Source organism: Triturus cristatus, chromosome 3_2 (genome assembly GCF_964204655.1).
Source record: "Triturus cristatus chromosome 3_2, aTriCri1.1, whole genome shotgun sequence".
In the NCBI taxonomy this organism is placed as follows: Eukaryota; Metazoa; Chordata; class Amphibia; order Caudata; family Salamandridae; genus Triturus; species Triturus cristatus.
In genome coordinates, this window is record NC_140584.1 from 280,536,508 (window position 1) to 280,553,157 (window position 16,650).

Here is a 16,650-nt window from a genome sequence, read left to right on the forward strand (position 1 = left end):
GGCCTTTTGGCGGATCTGATGAGGTGATGGTGTCTGCGGGTGGTGTTCTTGTGGACAGCGTAACTGTCCGGTGTCTGTTCACGGTGCCATTTCTTCTCTAGTTTTCGGCAGGTTTGCTTGGAGGCCTGGAGGTCCTCGGTGAACCAGCTGGCTTTTTTGTTGGTGTGTCTGTTGGAGGGTTTTTTGATCGGGGCGAGAGTGTTGGCGCAGTCGACGATCCACTGTCTGAGGTAGCGGGTGGCGGGGTCGGCGGGTGGGCTCCGGGCGAGGGTGGTGGCTAGCTGGTCTTCAGTGACTTTGCTCCAGCAGCGGCAAGGGATCTGTTGGGTGCGGTGGTGCGTGTTGGGTTTCCGGAAGGTGAAGTGGATGCAGCGATAGTCGGTCCAATGGTGTTCGGTGGTGTGGCTGAAGGAGATGTGGGAGCTTGCGGAGAAGATGGGGTCAAGTGTGTGGCCGGCAGAGTGGGTGGGTGTTGTGACGAGCTGTCTGAGTCCGAGGTTGGCATGGTTGTCAATCAAGGTGGTGGAGTTGGTGTCGTTGTTGTTCTCGAGGTGGAAGTTCAGGTCCCCGAGGAGGATGTAGTCTGTGGAGGCGATGGCGTGTGTGCTGACGAAGTCGACGATGGAGTCGCTGAACTGTGGCCGGGTTCCGGGGGGTCTGTAGATGAGGGTTCCTCTGAGGGTGGTGTTGGGATCGGTGTGAATCTGGAAGTGCAGGTGTTCGGCGGTGCTGAGGGTGTCATCGGTGCTGGTCGAGAGCTTTCTCACAAACATAACGGGAAAGACAGACTTTCTACTTACAGAGAATGACTGCTATATATTACATACAAAAACAGGGGAGACCCATTCCATACAATTATCCCAGTTGGCACAGAAAATATGGAAATGGACCAACAATCACAAAATCCATCTCTTAGCACAATGCATACCAGGAGAGATGAACCCCATGGCAGATCTCCTCAGCAGAACACACCAGCAAGTGCACGAATGAGAGCTACACAGTACGTTGCCACAAACATACTTCCAAAGGTGGGGAACACCTACAATAGACCTGCTTGCAACAAAGGAAAACGCAAAATGCCAAAGCTTCGCATCCAGACGTCCACACCCACAATCTGAGTGCAATGCTTTATGGATGAACTGGTCAGGGATACTTGCATATGCTTTTACTCCCCGACCACTACTACCTTATGTAGTCAAGAAACTCAGACTTCAATGACTCTCATTTTGATTGCACCCTCATGAGCTTGCCAACCATGGTATACAACACTGTTGGAGCTCTCCCTTCAACCTCACGAGAAGCTACCAAATTATCCAAATCTTCTAACACACAGCAATGGCAGGGTGAGACATCCCAATCCTCAACAGCTCAATCTTGCAATATGGCACCTGAGGATTTAGAATTTGGATACCTCAATTTACCTGAAGAATCTATGACAATTTAAAAAAAGCAAGAATACCTACAACAAGAGCATGCTATACAGTTAAATGAAAGCTTTGTGTACATTATTCTCCAAAAGAACAGCAACTAATATGCTATAAGTTACATTTACAAACGTCATACTTAGCGTACACCTGAATACGATTACATTTAGAAGCTTTTGCTGCATATTTATAAAACAGAAAACACCAGTCCCTTTTTCGTATTCTTTTAATCAAGGCCTTCATGGAAGGATTAACAAGCATTGGCATAGCCAATAGGTCTCACCTTTGGGACCTTATAAGTATTTAGTTATGCAGCACATCCATATAATTAGGTGACATTTTGAGTAACAATGTAGTGTTTTAAACAAAAAAAAAAAAACTCCACAGAAATTCTCCTGTTCTAGTTATCTCAAGAAGCTATACCTCGTGCCCTATGGTAACTATAACTCATGCCCTCGCCATGAACTGCTAATTACCCCACATGTTGCATCACTCATGACATGTTCTATGACATCATTGATAATATCACTGCAACATTTACTATGAGGAGGAACAAGTACGTTGTAACAAGACTCACGGAACAAGCACTCTTAGACTGCATCAGCACATGACGCACATGTAGCGTTTCACAAATGATTTCACGAACACAAGAATTACACATGGTGATTCCGATCCAAAGTTCAACGCGTAGAACACTGCAATGCCTGCGTTATACCGTCAGTTTATTCTCCACCAAAACAGGCCCTACGCTAGCGTCCCTAACTGGGTTTGGTGCATGTATTCATGACGGAACTAACTTTACTCTCGGACCAGTGCACGAACAGATGATATAAGTACTGCATTTCATGCAACATCGCAGAAGTTCATGTCAACCTACTGTTGACCGGATCACATGTAGGTACACTATCATTCAAAATAGGGCACACATTCCAGAAGCGTTCTGGGGCCGCAAGTGGGATTCTCTGAGGAAATAAAAGTCAAGCAAGTGGAAGCCTGGTATTGGTTCACATAACCGCTACTCAAGGTTAAAAGTAAATGTGCTTTCTGGAAAGGCTCCCTCTAGCTAAGACTAAGGCTAAGCAGAGTCCCTTCACAATACTACTCACATCGATTGCATCCACAGCAAGCATTGGCCGCGCTGAATGCATAGATGGGGGCTGCAGCGGGAGAGAGAGGCGGAGGGAGTTGTGTGCGCACGCGCTGCGCGCAAAAGCACTTACTGAGCCATGACGGCTTGAAGGCTTAATGAGATAAGAAAGGCAAATGGCGGCTGCGCGCGTTCACGCGCACATGCACACAAGCTTTAGACCACGAAAAGCTTGTGGGTAGCACTTTTTTTTACCCCCTAATATGTCGAGCAAGCACGCATGCGCTGCTCTAGGCTCGACCTAAAAAGGATCATTCCACCACGTACACCACCAGTACCCGCGTGGAATTTAAACATTTTACTGACACAGTTTATGGGACCACCATTTGAGCCACTACACAATTGTCAAATACAATTTTTAACATAGGAATTAGCTTTCCTAGTTGCAATAACATCATCAAGAGAGGTCAGTGAAATAAATGCTCTCACCATTTAAGAGCCTTATTTCCACGTTTTCACAGGCAAACTGTGTTTACGTATTTGCCCCAAATTTTTACCCAAGGTTATTTCACCATTTCCTTTAAATCAAACCTTGGAACTGCCAGTTTTCTTTCTAAACCCACAAACTGTTCAGAACGTTCCTTACACACCATAGACGTTAAAAGGGCACTTATGTACCATGTTAAACCCTTTTGAAAAACCAACCAACCAACATTTTGTGCATTTTTTCTAACAAAAGGAACTACTATATCCAAAGCTCTTATAGCAAGAGGGATTGTTAAGGACATTCAAATATGTTATGCAAAAGCAAAAAGAACATTACCACATACACCAAGAGCTCATTCAACAAAGAAAAAAGGAGCAACCATGGCTTTTTTAGGACACATCCCTCTCAATGATATTTGCAAAACAGCAACATGGATAAACCCACACACTTTTACAAAACATTATTGTGTGGATGTTCAATCAAGACAACAAGCTATAGTTGAACAAACTGTCATTCAAACATTATTTCAAACCACTGTACCATCTCATGCCTAAAGACACAGAGTGGAGGGGTACTGCTTTACAGTCTATGCATATCATATGTATCTGCAGCCAACACGTGCTATAAATGGATTATTTTACTAACCCTGTAAGCATCTATTTGTAGCGTGTAGTGCTGCAGATTCACACGCAGCCTCCTGCCTCCCCGGCAGGTATTAGATGGTGCCAAAATACCTACAAAGCAGCATGTCTGACAAAAGAATGCTAACAAAGCAGACTATATCCTCACTCCTTTTCATGGCCAAAACAAAACTTTTTGAGGAACAAAGACTTCGACCTGAACAATGCCTTGAGTGGAAGGCACATACCAGTGTAACTTTTTACAGGATGTTAATGTGTAGCTATCTCTGCCTCTGTATTATTAGTCCATCAGGAGAAAATCTTTTTTTTTTTTTAAGAGGCTTTTACATGACAGCTTGCCAGGAACATAGGTATGTAGTGCAGCTTTTCAGGTGTTTATTCAGCCATTGTCTAGTAAACAATACAAATCCAGAGAGCAGGTGTAGTGGTGACGTTTTTTAGTATTCTGGAAGTGCTATCTTTTAAAAATTGACGTTTACATTAATAGCTGTAAACATTAACCGTTGTATGGCAACCTGTTCACCTGAACTTCACAAGGCAGACTTTTCCAAATCCCAAAAAAGCATGTGGTGTGTCTTTGTTAGAGGTTAGACCAAAAAACTTGAGACCTTTTCTTCAATGTCACGTACTGGAAGAAGTCAAAAACACATTTTATTTTTATTTTCCATGTGCCCTTCCATCCTGAGTACTAATTCCGCTTTCAATTGTTTTAAGTGCTGGACATATTGACAGTCGCCCATCAAATCAAATATGCATTACCACCTAGAATTGAAACCGGTATGTGATCTCAAATCTGGCCACCTCTCTGAAAGGACAATAATAATGTGTGGCAAACACAGATTTGCAGGCTGAACTAAAGCTTGTCGAAACACCAGACAAGAAAGTATAATGACTGAAGAAAAAAGGCCAGATGAAGAATTGGGTTTGTTTCAAGGGTTGTCTGAAGCGAGACCGATAATAAAGACTTCGGTAAAAGAGGGGGGGGGGGGGGGGGGGGGTGGCATAAGAGAGAGGTCAAAGATAAGGGTTATGTCAAAGTGGAAGTAACCGCTATCCTCGGATTAAAAGCATCTACAGAGTTTAAAAAATATGTTCACATGTTTTGGTGATTGGGGCTTGCTTTGGGAGTCATGGATCTGGAGATGGGTTGGGTCGCAGTGAATGGGGGACATTTTCCCTTTGAAAGCTATTTATGAAGATAGTTTCAACTGTCACATTCTTGCTTTTCTACCACCCATGCCTCTTTGCCTCATTGAAAGAATGTTAGAGGAAATTAGAAATATGAAACTCTGTGATTTGGGAATACTCGTATTGTCTTACAGTTGTTGTATTTCCTAATGTTTGGTACAGCCTTGAGAGTATTTAATCTAATATTCTTGATGCTTTATATTTGCAACTTCTTTATCGAAATACATTGTTTAACATTGATCTTTTGACAGATGTCAGTCTTATTTTGTTTACTGAATAGAGCACTCCATCCCTGTTGACCTAACATGTCTTGTTTACTCTCTGACTCACTGTGGTTTTTTTATTTAGAAAATCACTGGCCGCCGATGGGGAACGTTCGGGTCGCAGCAGCGTCCTAAGTCTGTCTGAGCTGTCCGAGAATGGTCAGGAAAAGGACTGGCCTGAAGAAGAGCCCGCTATAGACACCAAGCCCAAGCTCCGAAGGTATGACCACTGAGAGATCCCCATGTGCTGTGTCTCGCATATGCACCATACCTGCTATTTTATTTCTTTGCAACATCTCACTATGTCTAAGCATGACCCCTTCTTTTTTGTACCTATGTTTGCTTTTGAGGCCTCTACCAATTGTACTTCTCCCAACTGATACCCTCCCCTGCCGATAATTCCTCCGGTTCTCATCATCCTTTCACCCCTCTGCCTTTTTACTTCAAACTCTTTGCCTCTTATTGGAGCACTCTCTCGTTCTCATTTGGGGACCCACTCACTCCCACCTGAAGGCCTGTTCACCTTCCCTGGAATGTTTTTCGTTCCTGCCACACTTTATGTGAAGCCCGTTGTCATGACAAAGTCTCATACTGTGTCTTGCACCAGTGTTCCCATACACCCTTGCCATTCATCTTTCTCTGTTTGTCCTTCCTGTCTTCCTCCTTTCATAGACTAGTATTGTTCTCCTTGTGCTGCCTCTCCTTCTTCCTTACTGTATCTTCCTCTCCCTGGAATGCCTTTCCTCCCTTCTAAATGTGTATTCCATTCAAGACCTTCTTCTCGCTGAGATGCCTCTTTTCTCCATGTGGGGTGCTTTTTTCTCCCTCGGATTCCCTCTCCTTCTCCCTTTCAGGTGCTTCTTGTCCTTCTTGTGAGTCTTGCTCTTTCTAAATTTCCATTCACTTCTTACTCTCGCTTGGATACTTCTCCTTCCCTCTCCCATGTATTTTTGTTGTCTCTGGGATGCCTTTCCCCTTATCCCTGTTGTGCTCTCCTCCCGACTTTTGTGTCCCCTCTTGTTATTTTGTCTGCAGAAGCCCCTCTATGCAATCTCTCCTTCATACTTGCCTCACATGCTGCCTTTCTGAAATATCAGCCATCCTATCTTGCTTTACTTTCTACTTTAGACCACCCCCTGTTCTCTGCCAGATATGCCCACAACAGGACTCTCTTCAAAACTTTACACACAGAAGTACGTAAAGCACTTGGAGAAAGACTTCTTTGGGCATTTTATTCTCTCTTGAGTTCCAAACGTGGTACAGAGCACAGTCAGATCATATTTACAACTTCTTTGCCATAAAGTGCAATCCTCTTGGCCTGTATCAAGTGGGAAAGACTATTTGTGCAAAAGTGATCTGAAGTTATCCAAGCTCCTCTGTATTGATATTGACATAAAGCAAAATATTTGCAACATGTGCTGCAGTAGTTCACATGCAGTGCACAGTTCGGCCAAGCACTGTTAGGGTTGATCTGTGATATGACCAAACACGTGTTGGCTGCTAGTGTGTGTCCGCTTTTATTTTGTGTCAACACTTCATGGACTACAAAATGAATATGGAATCAGCATACTGAAGAATAAAAGAATACCTCAACTATTGACTCTTTGAAAACTGATGTTTGACTTTTTTGAGTGCTCAGGACTCTGTGTATTTAATATAAGTAAGTCACCCCTACACCAGGCCTTTGAGCCCTAAGGCAGAGTGCATTATATTTTATGTGAGGACATATCTGCATGAGCAGATAGGCCCGTGTGTTGTCAAGTTCTATTACCAGATACAGCAAGTGAACAGGGAAGCCATCTTAAGGTGTACTGGACACTGGTCAATACGAGTTACCCAGCTACATAATGGCTCACTGAAAAATATGGTGTTTGGTATCAAAAGCCTTGTCTTAATAAATCTGTACTGATGCCAATACTAGATTTATTATTTATTAGAGGTGCCCCCTAAAGCCTTGCTAGTCTAATAGTGTTCTGGCCAACCGGACTCTTACAGCCTGCATCACAGACAGGTTTCTGACCCCCTGTAGGTGAGAACCCAGGCTCTTAAAAGGACAGAAACAATGCCTGCCCTGGCAGGAGGTGTTACCACCTTCTCCGGTAGAGAAGCTAGTAAATTAGCTTGTCAAAGCAGGGAGCTTCAAAGAGCACACCACCTTTGATATGCGAGCCATGCTTCCTGCTGACCTGGAGGATGCCATCCCCTGCCCAGAGGCCCATTTGGCACCAGGACTGGCAGGACATTAGATAGTCAGGAGACGTGTTACACTGCAGGCTGGACACACCTCTAGGGTGGGTAGCCTGAAGTGAACATGAAAGAAAGGACTCCACCCTCTTGTGTGTGATTGACTTAGGAACTCTGGGGTAGGGTGATGACCTTTCCCCGCAGGAAGTGGTCATCTAGGGGGTGTAGTGACCCCAGGGGCCAGTAACCCATTGGCTATTACCCCTCACTCCCCTTAATGCCCCTACATTAAGTATTTAGGTGGCCCCAGGCACCAGGAAATCAGATTCAACTTCTGGAAACCGAGGAAGAAAGAAGGACCGTAGAGCGTGAAAACTGAAGACCTGCACAAAAGATTGGCGCAAAACCTTGCCAGGCTGATTTCACTTCCACCATTGCGGGATCTGACTTCGCCATGAGCTGGACATCCTCCCCAAAACCCTTGGAGGACTTCCCAGCACCTCAGCAACCAGAAAATATCTCCCTTGTAGCATAGGAGCTGCTCCCCTGCATCTGCAGGCACCGCTCGCAAATTTCTTTACTCTGTCCCTTTGGCTATCAGCCCACCAAGGGAGCAACGAGCCAGGAGAAGATTGTTTGGAGCTCAAGGTCAGCCCCGTCACTTTACTGAAGTCCTGAAACGCTGACCCCTCTTGGAGTCTTCCTACACCTATACCTGGGGTACTGGACCGCTTGCAGCAACCAAGGATTGTTGGTGGTCCAGTCCAGCGAATCCTCATTGCTCTAACGTGGACTCAACAGCCATGAATCTTGGTGCTTCTGGAAATGTCATGCCATCCTCCTAGGAAGCTGCTACTGCACCCAGATCTTCTCACACCACATCAAAGCCACTTATAGCATCTCAGCATCAAGGAGCTTTACCTTAAGGGTTGAGATCTGAGGTCCTAGAATATAGTTACCTAACATTACCATTGGAGTGTAAGGCAGACAATATTAGGAGACTAGAAAACTCACTGTTGCTGGAATATGATTTTACCTTGAAAAACCAAAGACAAGAAGCGTTTGGCTAAACAGGAGCAGTTGGTTTAATTAAACGCTTCAGCCAGGAAACAACCATAGAAACCAGTCTGAAGACTGTCTCATCATACATTCGTTCTGAGTGCATTTATATACAGTCTTTAGAGCGTCATTAAATGATTTAGATCTTATTCTAGAGAAAGGTTATGCAGGCCTTGTCATGGGGTTGTAAATCAGGCCACCTCATGGTAAATGCAGGTGGGTCTCGACCTTGCATGGACACAGTGAGTGCCAGTGGAGGAAGTGTTAGGATGTCGAGTATGGGGAGCGTGTGGTTTCTGCATGTACTGTGCTCTGATTGGCTGAGTGTTCCTAACTTCATGTGGCATCTAACCTGTGGTGTTTTGGGAACACGGCACCCCTCCTGCCATATGTGCTTTATTGGGGCCAATCTCCTGAGACCATTGTGGTGTTGCTGCCTATCTGTGGGACTAATCTGGGTTTTACCTGTTCCCTTGTTTGTTCCGGCTGGTTACATGCCGCCCCACCTGTGATCTTTCAATCAGTAGCCTTATACCTAGGTCCCAGGGCTTGCCTGACCACGCATTTCTTACTCGAGGTTGAAGGAGAGGTCATCTTGGGAGATTTTGACAACAGTGACTCAGTCTCGTTTTTTAATATACATGTATCATTGCATACATTGACATCAATATTAACATAACCATTAAGTCATGCTATGCAGCAAAGTATTATTTACTGCATGTACAAAAGTGAGGTCTTGTCTACACTTCAATACATGTTCACTTAGCAGTTATAGCCACATACGTAAAAACAGACAACACCAGTCCATTTTAAAAATCTTGGTAGTTAAAATCGTTAATGGCAGCTTAAATTGTGTAATGCCCCCTACATTTTGGCCTGTACCTTTGTGGGATCTTAATATTCTCCTAACTTGACTTAAGGCCTCCTTTTGAGTTATTTTATTCCGGCCCTGCTATTCATTTCATGGAGGTTTGTATTCCTATTTTCGGCCACATCCTTAAGCGTGGTTTGTGAGCTTGAAGTTTTAGAAATAACCTTTCATACAGGTACACAAAGACGGAGAGGAACTTATAATGCACCTTTGTTTCTTACCAAAAATGTATCACCTTTTCATATTAATAATTTCAGTAACCATAAACACTTGCAGAAAGATCTTTACATACTTGAGGTGTAGAAAGTCCCAGTATGTATCATATTAACTGTAATAAGTCAATTTGGGAAACAAAGCAACTACGTGTTACCTTTGTCTAACCTCAAAACATTAACCAACACACCTAGAGAACATTCTTCTTGTAAGAAAGGTGCAGTGATTACTGGGTCATTTCCCATTAGCAGACATATGTAAAGCTGCTACTCAGTATGTATCTACACATTCACTAAACACTATTGTGGGGACATTCAAGCCCAAAATAAGCAGTCTCACAAGCAGTACTTGAAACATTATTCCAGACATGACTGTCTATTGCTTGCTAGCCAGCCCATTGCTTTTTAATTCTGTGTTCAGTATGTGATCTACGGGAGCACCAGCTGCAAATAGAGAATGTGACTTACCTATAACTATCATTTTGCAGCCTGTAGTGCTGTAGATTTTCATGCACCCTACCCTCTTTCCCAGATGTGAACCAGCGAAAAAGATATCTAACTTATTTATTAAGTCATTTTATGCTACTTACACCAGTTTTGCAGATACCAAAATGCTTCGCACTTACACATTACCACATACCCACCGGGAAAAAAATACAGTGTGAGGTGGAGTGTGTGTCTAGGGCATTGTGGATTTCAAGGGAGGTACGAGTGGTCACATGGAAACCAAACGCTCTTCTTTTCAGGAAATCAACTTGCAATTTCTGAACCCAACACTAGATAGCAGGAGTGTGCACAGCATGTGAATTTACAGCACAAGCTACAGTCAGATTGTTTGTTACAGGTGAGTAACGTTTTTGAGGTCTCGTCTGCAGCAGCACGTGCGCTCTCACTTGCAAGTGAAATGGTATTTTACAAGGAGCCTTGAGCCCGCCCATTGCTAACCATGCGTGGGCTTCATTGTTACTCTCATTTGATGCCTTCTAATTGGGCAGCGTGAGCCAGCTTCACTTCCTCTTCTTTCGCCTGGAGTACGAACCAAGTACTGATTGCTTCATCTGGATTAGGGTCCTTCCGCTTCTGTGATTGAGGTAGTATTTTTTATTTTATTTTTCCCCTGCCATCCTTGTCCGTGTTGCTTCTTCCTCTCCCACACCCCTATTTGTGTTGCTTCTCCCCCTCACCTCCCCATCCGTGTTGCTTATTCCCCCCCTTGTCATGCTTCTTAGTCCCGCCCTCACCCACCCATGTTGCCTATTCCCTCTCCCTCTCCCCTTGTCTGTGTTGCTTATTCCCCTTCTACCTCTAATGTTTCATATTCCCCTTCCACCCCGTCCGTGTTGCTTATTGCCCACCAACACCAACTTTGTTGCTCCTTCTCTACCTACCCCGTCGGTGATGCTTATTCCACTCCCTCCCCAGTCGTGCTTTTATGCCCCCTTTTTGTTGTTGCTTATTAACCTACCTCCCCGTTAATGTTGGTTATTCCTCTCACACCCCTGTGTGCATTGCTCATTCCACTCCCCCATCCGTTTGCGTATTGCACCCCAACCCCGTCCGTGTTGCGTGTAAGGGCTGTGTTGCTTATTCCCCACCCAACCCCTCGTTGTCCCTGTTGCTTATTCCCTCCCAAACCCAGCGTCAGTCAATTGGGAATAAAAGTGCTATAAGACGGCCATTGTTGGCCTCTTCATAGCGCTTTTTTTTTTTTTTACTGGTCCTTTCCCTAAAACCTGCCCTCCTGTTATCCACCCCCACCCGATCGGCAAAGCCAATAGCTCTCGCAGAGGCGAGACCTTTTGGCTTTGCCAATGCTTGAGTTAATTAACAATAATAACTAACGACAACCCTCCTAATTCCAGTCTGCACTCAACATTTCTAGAGAATCCAAAGGCCTCAGAGTCCAAGACATGCTATGGCTCAAAACCCAAAGGTTTAAATCCAACCCGGCCACATCTGAATCTTTTTCTGACATTGGCCCGTTTTTGTGGCGCTCTTTCCCTGAAGTCTTGAGATTCCAGTAGAATGTAGGTATGTTTGAAGAAAACATGTTTGCCGTTGATTTCAATGCTTAGATGCCTCATCACCTGCTAACCATGTGGACATTTTATCAATATCTTGACTGACATCCATTTTGTCCCTCTCCCTTTACCTACGCTTCCGGTCTCTCCTCTATCCTCCACACCTTACCCACGTCCCTCCCCTTATTTGTTTTGTTTTTTATACTTTACCCGTTGACTTCTTGTGTTTTTGTTGATAAGTTGTATTTCCTCAGTCTGATTACCCGTATTCTTAAATGACATGCATTGGGGGTTGAGAAATGCTATATAAATTCATGGACAATTAATGTGTATCTTTCTTAGTAATTGTGAGTGCTTGTGTTTTCATTCGTGTTTATTTCAGAGTAACACACTCTCGTGCTTACATTCGGCTTCAACTTGTGCAGCAAGACAGCGACGGCAAAGGTTGGTAGCCTTTTTGCATCTTATATTAAACACTGCTTTCATTTCGATATTCTGGACTGTCAGGTAGCTTTTTATGGGGGTTTACAGATATTTTGTGGGGGGACTTATTCAAGCGTGTTTTTGAGGCAAGACAGATTGTACATTTGTAAGATCACTCATTTGCGTGAAAGCCAAGGGCGAGATCAGGTAGAGCGTTTTATACAGCTGAACTATCCTCTGACGTCATGGAGGATATTGGAACACATGGCTCAGTTTAAAATACTTTGGTACTCTGGAAATACTCGTGCTTACACTGCCTGACGTCATGAAGTCAATAAAAATCCATTCTTCCCTGAAACTTTAGTTTTCCTTTCAATCTACTTTCACAGGCTGACATCTTGGCATTCGGTTTTGACCAATTCTTTTCTTTTAAATACTCACTTCAGCCTCTTTGCACAAGTTTTTTTTTCGTACCAATCATGGACATAAGATCTTTTAGACTCTGACTTCTCTTCATCCTCTGCCCTACTCCTTGTCGCTTCATCTGTGGTCCTTGCGGCTTTCTTCCTGGGTGACACAGGAGTGACAACCTATTCCCTTCTACATTGTTGTGGTGTGTGCTTTTGGATTTGAAACCACCGAGTGCGCAATCTTCTTTGTGATTTTAGAGGCACTTGAATCCCACAATTGAGTTCACTGGAAAGGTTTATTCACAATAGTACTGACACTAAAAGCTATGGGCTCAGTTACCTCAGACAACTCCTTTTCATGGGTTAATACGTTCATTTTTTTGAGGAGTATGAAATAATCAATTTCTTGAAATCAATCTGAACAAAAAATGATGCTGAATGTGCCAGTAAGACTCGTTGCTTGGACTCTGAAGTTGGATGAAACATAGTTTAGGATTCTGCTCAGGACTTCTTGGTTTGGTGAGGTTTTCCATTTTAAAGGACTGATCCACAACACCCCTCCCAGAGGGTGAAATCTTGGAAACCGCAGCATCTCAAACCTCTCCCAGATGAAGTGGTTACGATGTTGGGTTCATACTTGGCTTTGAATGGCAATTGTCCCGACCTCGGCAGTTTCTGCTAGCCTGGTAGGTCAGAGTTATGAATTGAGACTTCTGATTACTGTTTTTAAAGAGACAGTCTCCATTGTGAACAGAGCTGTATGATTCCTGCATCCATAACATCTTTTGCCTCAATAGATATAAACGAAGAGACTGCCATGACACCTGAAAGGTAATGTTTACCCTGTACATATGGGACAAAGTGGAAGATCCTTTGCAACAGTTGATGTGGCAGACTGAGCGGTTTAGCCGTCGGTCACAGAAAATAAGAGTTTGGAGACCCTAAAGGTGGCCTTCGATTATTCCTTTAATGGAAAGCCCCGGTTTGTCATGAACTTGGGTATTCTTTCTGTTAAAGATCTGGATCTAGTGACAAGAAGAAGCCATGTTTCCTTACTTACCCCAAGAGTTTAGACATCAGACCCGGTCCCGCTTTCAGAAAGACCTCATGGATGAAACATACTACCAGCCTTTCACAAGTCCGACACAGCCGTAAAGTGCATTCTCTCGGATATACCACCCCTGGAAACCATGAAAATGTCAACATGTCTGGCTTGGGACTCCACCTTTCATTCCCTTATTCCCAGTATACGGCATGAGTTTTCAGTTCTTAAACGCCTGCAAAGCATCAGCTTTGAGCAGGGGGGGGGGATAATACTCTGCCCACCACCTTCAAATGTAAAAGGATCTTAGAGTTTCTGCAGCTTCAGCCATAGGACCTACCGTTGCATCAGTTGTCTCTTAAGATAAAAACACGAAAAACACTACAAAAAGCTTAAATAATGCATTGTATTTTTTGCTATAAATTTCTGAATAAAGGCATAAAAAATGTAAATTAGGAATGGGAATTTGAAAAGGTGTGCTAAAGACAAGCACTGTCTAAGAGTTAAATTATAAAATGAAGGAGACTTACAGAGGGGAAAGGGAGAAAAGGGATCTCTTAATGAAGCATAAAAAAGGTTCTTAGGATCCTGAGCCTCAATATACCACATATGAAATTAGTTTGTAGTCAGTATTTTGTGGTTGCGATTTCAGCATAAACCCGTTTCTTCTGCAGCCAGGAGTACCTCTTTGCTTTGACTCCCAACTGATTATCAAGGTCAATCAATACAGTGCCCTTTTCAAAGGAAACTAAATAGGTCCTTTACTTGTATTTTTAAATAAACTGAGTTTGACAGAATCAGTCCAGGGGGTAACGCTTGTGAGAATTGGTTTCTGTCTAACTTTCAGAGTGCATGTTCTTGTGGCCAGAGAGCAGGCGGTCAGAAGCGATGACATGTTGCAGTGATATCATTGCTTTTACCCTTTCTGTCATGTTAGTGTCTGGGACAGGTCATGTTACTGTGATTGTTTTGCTAAATGTGTTTTTCTTTCAAGAGATCGACGAGGCAGTGCCATATTTCATACTCTTTGTTTTTCCCCGAACTGGTCTGGCAGCTCGCGCTGGACTGTTCCCATTGGGAGCAGGGTCATGGCTGATTTGCATATGGCTGGATCCAAACTGGAATGGTGTAGCGAGCAAAATAACGATGGGTTAAACTCAGATCTGTGACTGGGGGTGAATGTTTGACAATGTTTACCATTCCTCCATCATCTTTTTGTGTAGTATTTTAGCCTCTAGGCCGACATTGAAATTCAAGCTGCTGCCTTCAGTGTTAAAGCACTCTGTGATGTCAGTCCTTTCAACATCACGCCACTTGATATCAAGGATGTCTCACCACTCAACTTCCGAAAGATTAACATACCTCTCAGAGTCAACAATATCATAGTCCTCGATAGCGTTAGATTATCCAGTATTAGGGGTGTCTTTCATAGATTCACATGCCTGAATCATTCCCCGTCGTCGAGACGGGAGCCTCCGGTACATAAAAAAGTAATGTCCTATAGACATACATAGAGAAAAATAGGCCTAAGGGCCTCACCTTAGTAGCCTATCCTAGTCCTTATGTAAAAAGGACCAAACTCTTAGAGCCAGCCAATCAGCTATCACCTCCCTCTAGAACCTTCCTGGCAGGAGCCTCAGTCCCTCAGATTTTCTACCGCACATTGTGCTAGGGAGTCTCCAGCCTGAGTTCTCCTCAGGATTTCTTTCAAACCAGATTGTTCACTTTTTTGGTGACTTTCTTCTTCAAGGATTGAACGCAGACCACTTCAGGCCTCTTATTACTGCAGTGAGTGTTTATTTCTTCTACAACTCCTGGCATGTCTGAATCCCAGAAGAAAGCCCTTTTCAGGGCTTGCTCTTCATGTGGGAAGAAGAGGCTTCATGTGGACGACAAGCATGACCTTCGCCTATATTGCCTTTATCCGGACCACGTCCCTAAGGACTGTAAAATATGTAGGTCTTTCCCTCACAAGACCTTGAGAGACAGAGAGGGTCGTCTGCTTATCTGGCTGGACAGGCTCAAGGACAGGGAGAGTGTGGTATCCTCAGAGGCGAGCTTTTCCGGAACCTCTGAAGTCTCCCTGAAGAGGCCGAGAGTGACGTCTCCTGGCCCCTCAGACGCTCCTCCTATGAAGACACACAAGAAGTCTTCAGAGGCAAGATCTTCAAAATCTTCAGTGTCTGACAAGGACTCTCTGACTTTTAAGAAGCCTACCCTGTCGGCCAGCAAAATTGCGACACCTTCCTCAGCGCAAAAAAGGGCACCAGGTCGTGTCTCCACAGCGACGACAACCGTGTCCACAACGACAGCGTCGTCAGTCTTCTCGTCGACGACGACCACCCCTTCATCGTCGTCAGCAGGTACTCCTATTTCGTCTATTATACTGCTAAAGCCGTCATCGACGTCTAAGTCATCGTCGACGACGAAGATTGTCCCGTCGACGACGACATCGTCAATGAGGAGCCCACCGTCGACGGAAGAGTCGACGACGAAGACGACGAGGGCGTCGACGACGAAGGCATCGACGACGAAGGCATCGTCGACGAAGATGTCGACGTCGAAGGCATCGTCGACGAAGATGTCGACGTCGAAGGCATCGTCGACGAAGATGTCGACGTCGAAGGCATCGACGACGAAGGCGTCAACGACGAAGGCGTCGACGACAAATGAATCGTCGACGAGCGCATCGTCGACGAAGACATCGTCGACGAGGAGAATATCGTCGACGGAGACACCGTCGGCGAAGACCATGCCGTCGACGGGAAAGTCGTCGTCGTCCATTGGTATTTCTGAACCAGGGCAGAAATCCGAACTAGTAGGAATGTCAGCACGGAAGACAGCAGGGGTTCCTGTACAGGTATCTGCATCTGGCAAACTGACCAGACCACAGATTACACCGGAAACGACGTCTCCAAGTAAGGTGCAAACCAATTTGCCTATGGAGATTCTTCAGAGTGAGGAGTCGGAAGAAGAGCTCTTTGATCAGGCTACTTCCCCTTCTGAGCTGTACGTCAAATGTCAAAGCACGGACGAGGAACAGGAGGAGATGAGCGGGCAGGAACGCCCCGTCCGGGAACAGGTTCGCACGAGGTCACCCCGATGGTATGCCTTCCCCTGTCGATCGTTAATGACCTCAAATACCTTATCCGGGACTACAAGCAACGTTTCCCGGAATCGCCAGCACTGGACACAGGGGGCCCAGTGCCTACTACAAATCCACCAACGACAGCCCCAAAGCAATCACGACCAGCTACTCAGGTCTGCCACGAGAAACCGCCACCTCAGGTGATAGTCATCGGATGAGGAGGCTGAGGAGATGGAAGAGGGGGAGGTCC

General features: G+C 44.7%; 1 protein-coding gene across 5 annotated transcripts in view; it reads left to right on the forward strand.

The window, feature by feature from the left end:
• The window catches only part of LOC146857102 (lethal(3)malignant brain tumor-like protein 4), a 566,079-nt gene that overhangs the window by 487,281 nt on the left and 62,148 nt on the right, over positions 1-16,650 (forward strand). For all 5 annotated transcript variants that reach the window (XM_085647600.1, XM_085647602.1, XM_085647599.1 and 2 more), the window contains 2 exons: positions 5,176-5,310; positions 11,820-11,881. In XM_085647600.1, coding sequence (XP_085503726.1) covers positions 5,176-5,310; positions 11,820-11,881 — 197 coding nt within the window. The remainder of the gene's footprint in view (positions 1-5,175; positions 5,311-11,819; positions 11,882-16,650) is intronic.